General features: G+C 46.5%; 1 protein-coding gene across 1 annotated transcript; it reads left to right on the top strand.

Moving 5' to 3' along the window:
* Positions 1-9,386: 9,386 nt before the first annotated feature.
* On the top strand, positions 9,387-12,298 carry LOC123144297 (GDSL esterase/lipase At4g26790-like). The gene is made up of 2 exons (XM_044563384.1): positions 9,387-9,859; positions 11,256-12,298. Exons 1-2 carry the CDS (start codon positions 9,464-9,466, stop codon positions 11,943-11,945), a joined length of 1,086 nt encoding a protein of 361 aa, XP_044419319.1. The 5' UTR covers positions 9,387-9,463; the 3' UTR covers positions 11,946-12,298.
* Positions 12,299-13,699: the final 1,401 nt, after the last annotated feature.

The following is a 13,699-nucleotide window of genomic DNA, read 5'->3' as shown; positions in this document are numbered from 1 at the left end:
TAACTTTATTTGGAGCTATATTTTTATTCACCACATGATATGTGTTTTGCTTGGAGCGTCATTTTATTTTCTTTTGTTTTTCTTGCTGTTTGAATAAAATACCAAGATCTGAAATTCTTAAATGTTAGAGAGTCTTCACATAGTTACACAATTATTCGACTACTCATTGATCTTCACTTATATCTTTCGGAGTAGTTTGTTGTTTGCTCTAGTGCTTCACTTATATCTTTTAGAGCACGGCGGTGGATTTATTTTGAAGAAATTTATGAACTCTCATGCTTCACTTATATTATTTTGAGAGTCTTTAGAACAGCATGGTAATTTGCTTTGGTTATGAATTTAGTCCTAATATGATGGGCATCCAAGAGGGATATAATAAAAACTTTCATATAAGTGCATTGAATACTAAGAGAAGTTTGATACTTGATGATTGTTTTGAGATATGAAGATGGTGATATTAGAGTCATGCTAGTGGAGTAGTTGTGAATTTGATAAATACTTGTGTTAAAGTTTGTGATTCGCGTAGCATGCACGTATGGTGAACCGTTATGTGATGAAGTCGGAGCATGATTTATTTATTGATTGCCTTCCTTATGAGTGGCGGTCGGGGACGAGCGATGGTCTTTTCCTACCAATCTATCCCCCTAGGAGCATGCGCGTAGTACTTCGTTTCGATAACTAATAGATTTTTGCAATAAGTATGTGAGTTCTTTATGACTAATGTTGAGTCCATGGATTATACGCACTCTCATCCTTCCACCATTGCTAGCCTCTCTAATACCGCGCACCTTTCGCCGGTATCATACACCCACCATATACCTTCCTCAAAACAGCCACCATACCTACCTATCATGGCATTTCCATAGCCATTCCGAGATATATTGCCATGCAACTTACCACCGTTCCGTTTATTATGACACGCTTCATCATTGTCATATTGTTTTGCATGATCATGTAGTTGACATCGTATTTGTGGCAAAGCCACCTTTCATAATTCTTTCATACATGTCACTCATGAGTCATTGCACATCCCGGTACACCGCCGGAGGCATTCATATAGAGTCATATTTTGTTCCAAGTATCGAGTTGTAATTCATGAGTTGTAAGTAAATAAAAGTGTGATGATCATCATTATTAGAGCATTGTCCCAGTGAGGAAAGGATGATGGAGACCATGATTCCCCCACAAGTCGGGATGAGACTTCGGACGAAAAATAAAAAAAAAGGAAAAAAAAGAGGCCATAAAAAAAAAGAGAAAAGGCCCAAATAAAAAATGAGAGAAAAAGAGAGAAGGGGCAATGCTACTATCCTTTTACCATACTTGTGCTTCAAAGTAGCACCATGATCTTCATGATAGAGAGTCTCCTATGTTGTCACTTTCATATACTAGTGGGATTTTTACATTATAAAACTTGGCTTGTATATTCCAATGATGGGCTTCCTCAAAATGCCCTAGGTCTTCGTGAGCAAGCGAGTTGGATGCACACCCACTTAGTTTCTTTTGTTGACCTTTCATACACTTATAGCTCTAGTGCATCTGTTGCATGGCAATCCCTACTCACTCACATTGATATCTATTAATGGGCATCTACATAGCCCGTTGATACGCCTAGTTGATGTGAGACTATCTTCTCCTTTTTGCCTTCTCCACAACCACCATTCTATTCCACCTATAGTGCTATGTCCATGGCTCACGCTCATGTATTGCGTGAAGATTGAAAAAGTTTGAGAACATCAAAAGTATGAAACAATTGCTTGGCTTGTCATCGGGGTTGTGCATGATTTAAATACTTTGTGTGATGAAGATAGAGCATAGCCAGACTATATGATTTTGTAGGGATAGCTTGCTTTGGCCATGTTATTTTGAGAAGACATGATTGCTTTGTTAGTATGCTTGAAGTATTATTTTTTTCACGTCAATATTGAACTTTTATCTTGAATCTTATGGATCTGAATATTCCTGCCACAATAAAGAAGATTACATGGATAAAAATGTTAGGTAGCATTCCACATCAAAAATTCTGTTTTTATCATTTACCTACTCGAGGACGAGCAGGAATTAAGCTTGGGGATGCTGATACGTCTCCAACATATCTATAATTTTTGATTGTTCCATGCTATTATATTATCTGTTTTGGATGTTTATGGGCTTTATTATACACTTTTATAATATTTTTGGGACTAACCTATTAACCCAGAGCCCAGTGCCAGTTTCTGTTTTTCCCTTGTTTCAGTGTTTCGCACAAAAGGAATATCAAACGGAGTCCAAACGGAATGAAACCTTCGGGAGAAGTTATTTTTGGAGAGAAAGCAACCCAGGAGACTTGGAGTGCACGTCAGGGGATCAATGAGGAGAGCACGAGGCAGGGGAGCGCGTCCACCGCCCTGGGCGTGCCCTCCACCCTCGTGGGCCCCTCGTGGCTCCCCTTACCGACTTCTTTTGCCTATATATCTCCATATACCCTAAAACCTTCGGGGAACAGAATAGATCGGGAGTTCCGCCGCCGCAAGCCTCTGTAGCCACCAAAAACCAATCGGGACCCTGTTCCGGCACCTTGCCGGAGGGGGGATCCCTCACCGGTGGCCATCTTCATCATCCCGGCGCTCTCCATGACGAGGAGGGAGTAGTTCACCCTCGGGGCTGAGGGTATGTACCAGTAGCTATGTGTTTGATCTCGTGTTCTTGAGGTGATACGATCTTGATGTATCGCGAGCTTTGCTATTATAGTTGGATCTTATGATGTTTCTCCCCCTCTACTCTCTTGTAATGGATTGAGTTTTCCCTTTGAAGTTATCTTATCGGATTGAGTCTTTAAGGATTTGAGAACACTTGATGTATGTCTTGTGTGGGATACTTGTGGTGACAATGGGGTATTCTATTGATTCACTTGATGTATGTTTTGGTGATCAACTTGCGGGTTCCGCCCATGAACCTATGCATAGGGGTTGGCACACGTTTTCGTCTTGACTCTCCGGTAGAAACTTTGGGGCACTCTTTGAAGTACTTTGTGTTGGTTTGAATAGATGAATATGAGTTTGTGATGCATATCGTATAATCATACCCACGGATACTTGAGGTGACATTGGAGTATCTAGGTGACATTAGGGTTTTGGTTGATATGTGTCCTAAGCTGTTATTCTAGTACGTACTCTTGAATATATCGATCCGAACGAATAACTTTGAGGTGGTTTCGTACCCTACAATAATCTCTTCGTTTGTTCTCCGCTATTAGTGACTTTGGAGTGACTCTTTGTTGCATGTTGAGGGATATTTATATGATCCAATTATGTTATTATTGTTGAGAGAACTTGCACTAGTGAAAGTATGAACCCTAGGCCTTGTTTCAAAGCATTGCAATACCGTTTACGCTCACTTTTATCGCTTGCTACCTTGCTGTTTTTATATTTTCAGTTTACAAATACCCATATCTACCATCCATATTGCACTTGTATTACCATCTCTTCGCCGAACTAGTGCACCTATACAATTTACCATTGCATTGGGTGTGTTGGGGACACAAGAGACTCTTTGTTATTTGGTTGCAGGGTTGTTTGAGAGAGACCATCTTCATCCTACGCCTCCCACGCATTGATAAACCTTAGGTCATCCACTTGAGGGAAATTTGCTACTGTCCTACAAACCTCTGCACTTGGAGGCCCAACAACGTCTACAAGAAGAAGGTTGCGTAGTAGACATCAGTTGGGAGGTAGAGTAGGCTGACTCCGATGATGATATGACTACATCATTGCAACCGCTATTATTGTCCACCAGGAAGTTCGAAGCAGTGGCGGAGGCAGGGGTGGCGAGCCAGGGCCCGGGTCCTCCCTAACACCCTAATTTCCTTTTGTATTATGCATATGAATAGTGACAATTTGTGACAATTTTTTTACTGTTGCCTGCAGCCGGCCCTCCCCAACATCCGATTATATGCATTCCTGCCTCTGCCACTGGTTTGAAGGGACATTTTTGCTGACAATTTACGCCTTGTAGCTAATTAATACCTCCATAAAGAAATATATAAGAGCATTTAGATCACTACTTTAGTGATCTAAAAGCTCTTATATATCTTTACAAAGGAAGTACTTTGCAGACCCTCATGTATATCATGAGGAATATTTTAGGAGAAGGTTTGTTAGGAACAATGATATGTATAGTGGCTAGGGGTGGGGGCTCATTAACTATACAATACACGGGGGTGGCTCATCGCCCGGGAAGCCTGATATTGGGCCGACCTTAGAGCCTTGTGGCAAATCAACTCTAGAAAGCAGTCTAGGGGCCCGACTTGGAGCAGAGACACCATCTTGGTGCGCAGGCCAAAAAGCATTCGCGGATGAGGTCGGTTAGGGACCATGCAAACCCTCGCTCTCGTCCCCTTTATAAGATGAGGCTACAGGAGACTTGAGGCATCTACTTCATTAGAGACATACCTTAGTAGTCATCATCATCATCTGCTTGTAACCTACTCGCACGAGGTGCTCCCATACCAAGCATAAGCAAAGCAGGACGTAGGGTATTACTTCACCATGAGGGTCCGAACGTGGATAATCCCGAGTGCTAACTCCCCTCTGGTACTCCTGGCTATGCTCGCTCCCCTACCAAGGGATATAACGGTTTTCTGCACCATTGCTCATGATGACTACTGTGAGTAGAGACCAAATGTAGTAGACCTTCTCGGTTGCATTACACTATAGAAGGCCTGTTGGAGCATTTCACATGCTTATTTATAGTGTCCCAGCTGATACGGTTGATAAAATTACGAGGATTGCGGAGAACACCATGATAGAAGCTTTTCAGCACTTTGAAAGATCGTGGATGTCGCCTAGAGGGGGGTGAATAGGCGATTTAAAATAATTACGGTTTATGCTTGAACAAATGCGGAATAAACCTAGCGGTGAATTTGTCAAGCACAAAACCTACAACAACTAGGCTCACCAATGTGCACCAACAACTTACGCTAAGCAAGATAAACTACTAAGTGATAGCAAGATATATGACAAGAAACAATATGGCTATCACAAAGTAAATTGCATAAGTAAAGGGCTCGGGTAAGAGATAACCGAGGCACGCGGAGACGACGATGTATCCCGAAGTTCACACCCTTGCGGATGCGAATCTCCGTTTGGAGCGGTGTGGAGGCACAATGCTCCCCAAGAAGCCACTAGGGCCACCGTAATCTCCTCACGCCCTCGCACAATGCAAGATGTCGTGATTCCACTAAGTGACCCTTGAGGGCGGTCACCGAACCCGTACAAATGGCAACCCTTGGGGGCGGTCACCGAACCCGTACACTTTGGCAACCCTTGGGGCGGTCACCGGTACCCGTCAAATTGCTTGGGGCGATCTCCACAACCTAATTGGAGACCCCAACGCTTGCCCGGAGCTTTACACCACAATGATTGAGCTCCGAACACCACCAACCGTCTAGGGCGTACAAGCACCCAAGAGGAACAAGCTCAAGGGTCCCAAGCACCCAAGAGTAATAAGCTTCTCAACTTGTAACTTCCACGTATCACCGTGGAGAACTCAAACCTATGCACCAAATGCAATGGCAAGGGCACACGGAGTGCACAAGACCTTCTCTCCCAAATCCCACCAGAACAACTAATGCTAGGGAGGGAAATGAGAGGAAGAACAAGAAGGAGAACGCTAAGAACTCCAAGATCTAGATCCAAGGGGTTCCCCTCACATAGAGGATAAAGTGATTGGTGGAAATGTGGATCTAGATCTCCTCTCTCTTTTCCCCCAAAACTAGCAAGAATCCATGGAGGGATTGAGAGATAGCAAGCTTGAAGAAGGTCAACAATGGGGTAAGAACACGAGCTCAAGGGATAAGGTTCATTGGGGAAGAAGCCCCCTTTTTATAGGTGAGGGAAAATCCAACCGTTATGCTCACAACCCGCACCGAGCGGTACTACCGCTAGGGAGGCAGTAGGCCTTTGAAAAACAACGACGAGGAGGCAAAAGGCAAGAAGAACCGTCGGAGCGGTACTACCGCTTGTCCTCACGGTACTACCACTAGGGGTAGCGGTACTACTGCTTGCGAGCGGTACTAAAAAAATACATCCGTGCCTACCACCGCTGGACTTATGACGAGTTTTTGGTCCGGAGCGGAAGTAGCCACAGAAGTAGCCGCGAAAGTAAAAAATAACATCCCCTCCAAGCGGTAGTATCGCTCCCATGGGCGGTAGTACCGCTGCAGCCTTTCTGAGGACACCAAAACTGGCACAAATTCTGCAAACGGACTCCGAATTCAACGAAACCAAGTTTGTTGGAAAGCTGGCGACAAGGGCTAACACAATCTTGATAGAAATAACAATAAGAAGCAAATTATAAAAGGCCCATAAGAAAATGGTGAGAACCCTTCCTCGAATAAGACCGGTAAAACCTCCAACACCGAAAACACAATAGAAGAAGCATGTGAACTCCGTTTTCGATGAACTCAAGCTTGTCAAGAAGATGACCATAAGCTCCAAATCTCACAAAGAGAACCAAACAAGAACCAATAAAGATGATGCAAGCATGCAATGGTCTGAGCTCTCTACGAACGATGCGATCAAGCTACTCACTTGAGAGCCCCCCTTGATAGTACGGCAAACGATCCTATAACCCGATCTCCAAACTACCACCATGAGACCGGTAAAATAGAGAACCTATCAAGTCCAAACCTTTTCCTTGCACAAAGTCCACTTGAGCTAGATGTAGACGATCTTGACTTCCTCAAGTAGGACTACCTTTCTTGATTGCGTTGGCTCGGTGAAGACTAGTAGATTTCTCCCCCATACTCTATTATGGGTGAGCCACTTTTCGGCACATCTTCACAAGTCCATTGTCACCACAATGGACGGCAATCTTCAAGAACTTGATCTCTTCGTGATGCATCACTTGAACGTGCACACCGCAACCTAACCCCACAAAGAACTCTCACGAAGACTATGGGTTAGTACACAAAGCGTAATGGACAATGCTTACCATACCATGGGATCACTTGATCCCTCTTGGTACATCTTCTACGCTTTGTGATTTGATCAACTTGATTCACTCTTGCTTAGTCTTGATCAACCTTGAACCTTTCGAACTCTCTTCATTTGGATGATGCCTTGAAGTAAGCATGTATGATCACACAATCTTGTTCTTCAAGACATGCTTGCAATAAGCTCAACTCTCACATGACCAATCTTTGGATAATTCCTTAATAGCACCTTGGTCAACACATAAACTCCTTGAAACCAACACATGGACTTCAAGAAGTGCCTATGGACAAATCCTTCAAATATAACTCAATGCAAGCATTAGTCCATAGTGATTGTCATCAATTACCAAAATCACACATGGGGACACCGCATGTCCTTTCACACTTTAAAAAGGTTGTGGGTTGTGTATGGAGATCAATATTTGAGAGCTCTTGATGAGGAAGACTGATCACATTCGATCGGGTTTCAAATGTAGATATAGCCTTCTTCCCTAGAGCACCTAGGTTTAGTCCACCGGAAGTAGTGCTTTGGAAAATAAATTTTCTAGAATAACTTGTTATCTTAAAACGTTTAAGTTTCCTAGACCAAATTGCGGAGGTGATTGAAAAAGACAATAATAAAGAAATAGACTAAGGACTAAAGGTTCCACTTACAAATTGTGCATGAACACAAAATTTCACCTAGATATTCCATATGGCACTTGTAATCACCGTTAGATATATCTTTCCAATGACTTGTTCTGGGAGATGCTTCCAAATAACCCCACGACCAACTAGTAGCCGCATCGAGGTTCTACTATATAACCGAGACCCTTTTGACTCAATGGGCTATCTCAATTAATATGGATAAAACCGGATCAACGCATTGGACATTTAATGACTACACCATATGTAACCTTAGAGACTTGATTCTAGCTGCTATACTAATCTTACTGTCACCGATGTTCGACATAGCTTTCCACTCCTCTCTGTCCTTTACCTCTTTGTGATGTGATCCTCATTATATCGGGCACATGCGACTGTGAGTCCTAGGGTCGAGTAGAGACAAGAGAAAAAAATTATTGCACAACACATAATAATAGTGTTCTCTTAAAGTAATCCAACAATCACTTTATGCATGTACATGGGTCTGCGAGGCTATGCCTCGACACTTAGCCCGTGGGAAGTACTCATACCTCATGGATAGATCACAAGCAAAAGACATTGTAGACAAAGATACCTTAAGATAATGACTAAAAGTCTTACAATGTCGCTTATAGCGATGTACTTTTAATTACAAGTAATGTGGCTAATGGCGATGGAGGCTATGGTGATGGAGATGATGATGGCTATGGGGATGGAAGCGACTGTTGATGGCAATGATGACGACGACTACTAGGGTGGACTTGCTCCGAAGGTTTTCTTCTTTTTATATTGTGAAGACAGGTGGAATAGGGTTTTAGAACGGAGAATGGCATTTTGGCTCTCGGCCTCCATGGAGGTCAATTTTTTTGGAAAATTCAGACTTTTCAGTTTTGGAAAAATCTGAAAAAAAATATCCAAGTAAATAAGGATGTTATGTGTATGTGTGTAAAATTTCAGGATGAAATATCTTTAAAATGCGACCTGTACAAAAAGACAAATTCATGGTATGGGAAGATGAATTGTATCATTTGTTAAAAAGCCCCAGATTTGTTTTTTTTGGCACAACCCTCATTTCAACGTATTTCGTCCTGAAAATTAGCACACTTGTGCATCATGCCTCCATGTAATCTATATTTTTCAGAATTTTTTGAAATGTAAAAATATGAACTTTGATGAATTTTGAATTCTTCAAAACCCGGCCTCCATGGAGCTCGGCCTCCAAAAGTAGAAAGTATTGTCTTATCTATTTTTTGGCGGGTGCTGATCTTTTTTTTAGTTAGAGTATGTGTATCATTCTGGGCACCCACACTTTTGTGCAAATGGTGCACCTTGTACAAGATGTTAGGCCTCTTTTGGTTTATAGGAATTTTATAGAAATTATATAGGATATAATTTGCAAAGGAAAAATTCCTTTAAAGTCCTTTGGTTTGTAGGAATGAATTCATATTTCTATATAAGATAGGAATCAATTCTTCACATTTTGGAGGAAAAAAAACATTAGCCTAGACTGAATGAAATAATTCCTATCGTATGCATCAAATGACATCTTTTTCTCTATTGGATTTGAGATGCATATCATCTCACTTCTTATGATTTTCCTATTCGTATAACATTTCTATCCTACGAACCAAAACAATATGCACTTGCAAGTAAAGTGATATAATGACCGTGCATGCAGTAATAACTTATCAATCCTCCTCTGCATGACATGCTGTCGCTACAGTTCCCACCGCCCCCACTGATTCTCACATCACCTCTATTTATTACGATGACACGCCGCTCCCTCATCCCCATCACTCTCCGCTTACACCACTCGTACGCACACTAACCACTCTGCTGCACTCCCCGCCGGTCTCCGTCTTCTCTCCCATGGCGTCCGGCCATTTCCAAGTGGAAGCGGCGCTGCTGATGCTTCCGCTGGTAATGCTGGTGCTCAACTCGGGCGGCGGCAGCGCTGCTGGTGCAGTGGTGCCGGCGGTGATCGTGTTCGGCGACTCGACGGTGGACACGGGCAACAACAACCACATCGGCACGACGCTGCGGTCTGACTTCCCGCCCTACGGCCGCGACATGCCGGGCGGTGCCCGCGCCACGGGGCGGTTCGGCAACGGGCGGCTGCCTCCGGACTTCATCTCCGAGGCGCTGGGCCTGCCGCCGCTCGTCCCGGCGTACCTCGACCCGGCCTACGGCATCGGCGACTTCGCGCGCGGCGTCTGCTTCGCCTCCGCCGGCACCGGCGTCGACAACGCCACCGCCGGCGTCCTGGTAAGCACCGCACGCCCCGCTAGTTCGTATCGTAATGTTAGACCGTGCTGCTCAATGCTCCTGGTTACAATAGCAGCACTACTGGTGATTTCGTGAGATTTTCGGGTAAATATTGTCAGAGCGCGACATGAACTTAGCGACATGTACGCGCACACGCCTGCGCATGGGCGTGGTGCACGGCGATTACGTACTTAGCCATGGATCGTTGCTCATTAGAGCGCGCCGCAGGGAGGTTGGTGAGAAAAGGCAGAAGAAATCAAAGCCGAGTAGGGAGCAGGGGCCCTCCCCGGTCAGTCACAGACTAACAGAACGATTCGTAGCGTACGTTTGTCAGTTGTCATTTCTCGGCGGTTTAAGGATCCGGCAGGAGATGGTTTTCTGCAGCTTTGGAGCACCCCCTTTTTATTTGGCAAACCTGCTGGAGTATGGCATGGCGGAGATATGGACGCGGCTTCTTTCTGCTAGGTGCATATGCACCCATTGTCGAAAACACACATTTTGAAAAGTTGAAAAATTCGAAACAAAAATCCCGCGTGTATATCCGGACATTTTATGTCCGTTCACAAGGTTTCGATGAAAAACGACGTTTTTTGTGGCTTGTGTAAAAAAGAGAATATCCCTGGAGATATGTTCTTGTTCGCCATTCAAGGCTCAACAACTACTACCTGTGCCAGCATTTCAGCCTGGCAAGATTTTTAGGTTCTGCCACGTGGCGCATGCATGGGCTCGACGAGGCCGTCTGCCAAGGCCAATCCGTGTGCCCGCGGGCGAGGCGAAGTGTGGGAGGGGAGACCGGAAGACGAGGTTCCACCGGTCGCCTCGCATGGCCACAAGCGGCTGGCGTCGCCGGTGTGTAGACAGTGCATGAGTAGGCACACGTAGTACTAGTAGTACTATACAATCATTCATCCATTTACCCAGTCCGGCACTTCATTTTGACTAAAGAATGCGGAGTAGGAGTACTACTGCACTAGCGTTTGTTCTCGCTTTTGCCGTATCAACCACACTTGCTTGAAATTGTGACAACTTTCAATCAATTTTGTGATCGACCGGCACTTAATGCAAATACTAACTTAAATTTGAAAGCACAACGACCACCATCCATATTCTTCCATGTGATGCATTAAGCTCTAGATTCGCCTACTACTTTTGGATCGAATTGCGCCGCCGATCCTACTGTTCAGAGATCCCAAATTATTCCTTATATGCAATCATCGAATGTGGTACAACCAACTCTTATTACTCACACGAACATAGTGCAACAGGCACCGTTAGTGGTCTTATATTAGTTTATTTATAGAGGAAGTAATAGATAATTTTGGATTTATTGTTGCATGCCAAACTCCATACTAGAGTCCAAACCTGCATGCATGCACTGACAAGCTCGTCCCCTTAGTCAGTGATCCCGCTGTGGAAGGAGGTGGAGTACTACAAGGAGTACCAGCTCCGGCTGCGCGCGTACGCCGGCGCCGAGCGCGCCCGCGCCATCGTCCGCGGCGCGCTCCACGTCGTCAGCATCGGCACCAACGACTTCCTCGAGAACTACTACATGCTCGGCACGGGCCGCTTCGCCGAGTACACGGTGGCCGAGTTCTCCGACTTCCTCGTCGCCGGCGCGCGCCGTTTCCTGTCGGAGATCCATCGCCTCGGCGCGCGCCGCGTCACCTTCGCGGGGCTCGCCGCCATCGGCTGCCTCCCGCTGGAGCGCGCCGAGAACATGATCCATGGCGGCGGCTGCATCGAGGAGTACAACCGGGTGGCCAGGGAGTACAACGCCAAGGTGGAGGCCATGCTGGGGGGGCTCCGCGCCGAGCTCCCGGACCTCAGGCTCGCCTACGTGCCCGTCTACGACACCATGCTCGACCTCGTCACCAACCCGGCCAAGTTCGGGCTGGAGAACGTGGAGGAAGGGTGCTGCGCCACGGGGAGGTTCGAGATGGGGTTCATGTGCAACGACGAGGCTCCCATGACCTGCGCTGACGCCGACAAGTTCCTCTTCTGGGACGCATTCCACCCCACGCAGAAGGTGAACCGGATCATGGCCAACCACACGATCGACATCTGCTACCAGCAAGGCCTCCTATGAATGTGTGATCCACGATCGTACAACTAGAAACGCATTGATCCACTGACTATTTTGTGGAGTGAGAAAATTGTTTCATGCATGGGGCGGATTCAATTCAGAAGGAACTTGTCGCGCCTGCAGATGACACCAGTTCGTCATCTGCAGCGGACTGAAGGAGTGCAAGTTCAGTCTGAACTTAACTTCTTTTTTAGACAATGTCTGAACTTAACTGAACTTGCAACACCCTGCGTGGTGATCTGGGCCTTGGACCATGTAAGCGAGTCGTGCTGGGCTAAGGTTGGGCCCATGTAGCCAGCTACTTATGTACCGAACCGAGAATGATCTAGGCATCGATGAGAAATTAGATCGAACTATCTCCTCCTCTCACACGCTAAGGTTGGGCCCTTCTCTCTCCCTCCCCAATTCTAGATCGAGATCACTGGTTCATCACAATCTGGTATTCAGAGCCTGTAATTTTTCTCCACTACCTCGCCGCTGTCGCTGATCTCTTACCCTCTTGATCACCGGTAAAATCCACTAGGTAAGGTGCCAGCCGCTCCGGCGAGCTCGCCCGAAATCCCGCTCGGGGTTCGGTCAATTTGGAGCGAGACCACGGTGCCATCCAAACCCTCGGCGCAGACTCGCTGCGTGCTTGATGCCATGTCAGAGACCACCGACAAGTTGCAGAACTTGCTCAAGACGGTCATCCGCCGCCTCGACGCGAACCAGAAGACTGCCGATGAGCGGCACCAGACGCAGCTCTCCTACAACAACCAGGTCTCCGAAGAGCTCAAGCTCCTCTCCAAACAGATCGACCTCACCCAGGCCGGTGTGGGTGAGGCCCGCAAGGCCACGCCCACGGCCGATCCTGCCGCCACGGCCAGTGCGGGCGCCATGTCCCCTTCAGTGACCGCGGACTCCTCCACGCACAGGCCCCTACCACCACCGCCGACCCGTCCCATGCCGACCCCCCTCTATACGGATGACGCGGCGCAACTTCCGTTCGCGAGACTCGTCAACCCCCCCCCCCCCCCCCCCCCGTGTTGCTGATCACCGGGGCCCCTTCACCTACATAGCGCGAGCGCCACAACGACCGCGGGAGTCCTGGACTAAGGGGTCCTCGGGCGTCCGGCCTGTTATCCATGGGCTGGACTGATGGGCTATGAAGACATGAAGGCCGAAGACTGTACCTGTGTCCAGATTGGACTTTCCTTGGCATGGAAGGCGAGCTTGGCGACCAACTATGAAGATTCCTTCTTATGTAACCGACTCTATGTAACCCTAGATCCCTCCGGTGTCTATATAAACTGGAGGACGTAGTCCGGATCGGATATATACTCATTACCATAGTCATACAGGCTAGACTTCTAGGGTTTAGCCATTATGATCTCGTGGTAGATCAACTCTTGTAACACTCATATTAATCAAGATCAATCAAGCAGGAAGTAGGGTATTACCTCCGTAGAGAGGGCCCGAACCTGGGTAAACATCGTGTCCCCCGTCTCCTACAACCATCGACCTTAGACGCACAGTTCGGGACCCCCTACCCGAGATCCGTCGGTTTTGACACCGACGTTGGTGCTTTCATTGAGAGTTTCACTGTGCCGTCAACGAAAGGTTCGATGGCCCCTTCGATCGTCCATAGTGACGCTGTCCAGGGAGAAACCTTCCTCCCCGGACAGATCTTCGTGTTCGGCGGCTTCGTACTGCGGGCCAACTCGCTTGGCCATCTATAGCAGATCGATAGTTACGCCCCTGGCCATCAGGTTAGATTC

The sequence above is a fragment of the Triticum aestivum genome, chromosome 6D (assembly GCF_018294505.1).
Source record: "Triticum aestivum cultivar Chinese Spring chromosome 6D, IWGSC CS RefSeq v2.1, whole genome shotgun sequence".
Lineage (NCBI taxonomy): Eukaryota > Viridiplantae > Streptophyta > Magnoliopsida > Poales > Poaceae > Triticum > Triticum aestivum.
Note: the sequence above shows the minus strand (reverse complement) of the source record. Positions and strands in the feature narration are given on the sequence as shown.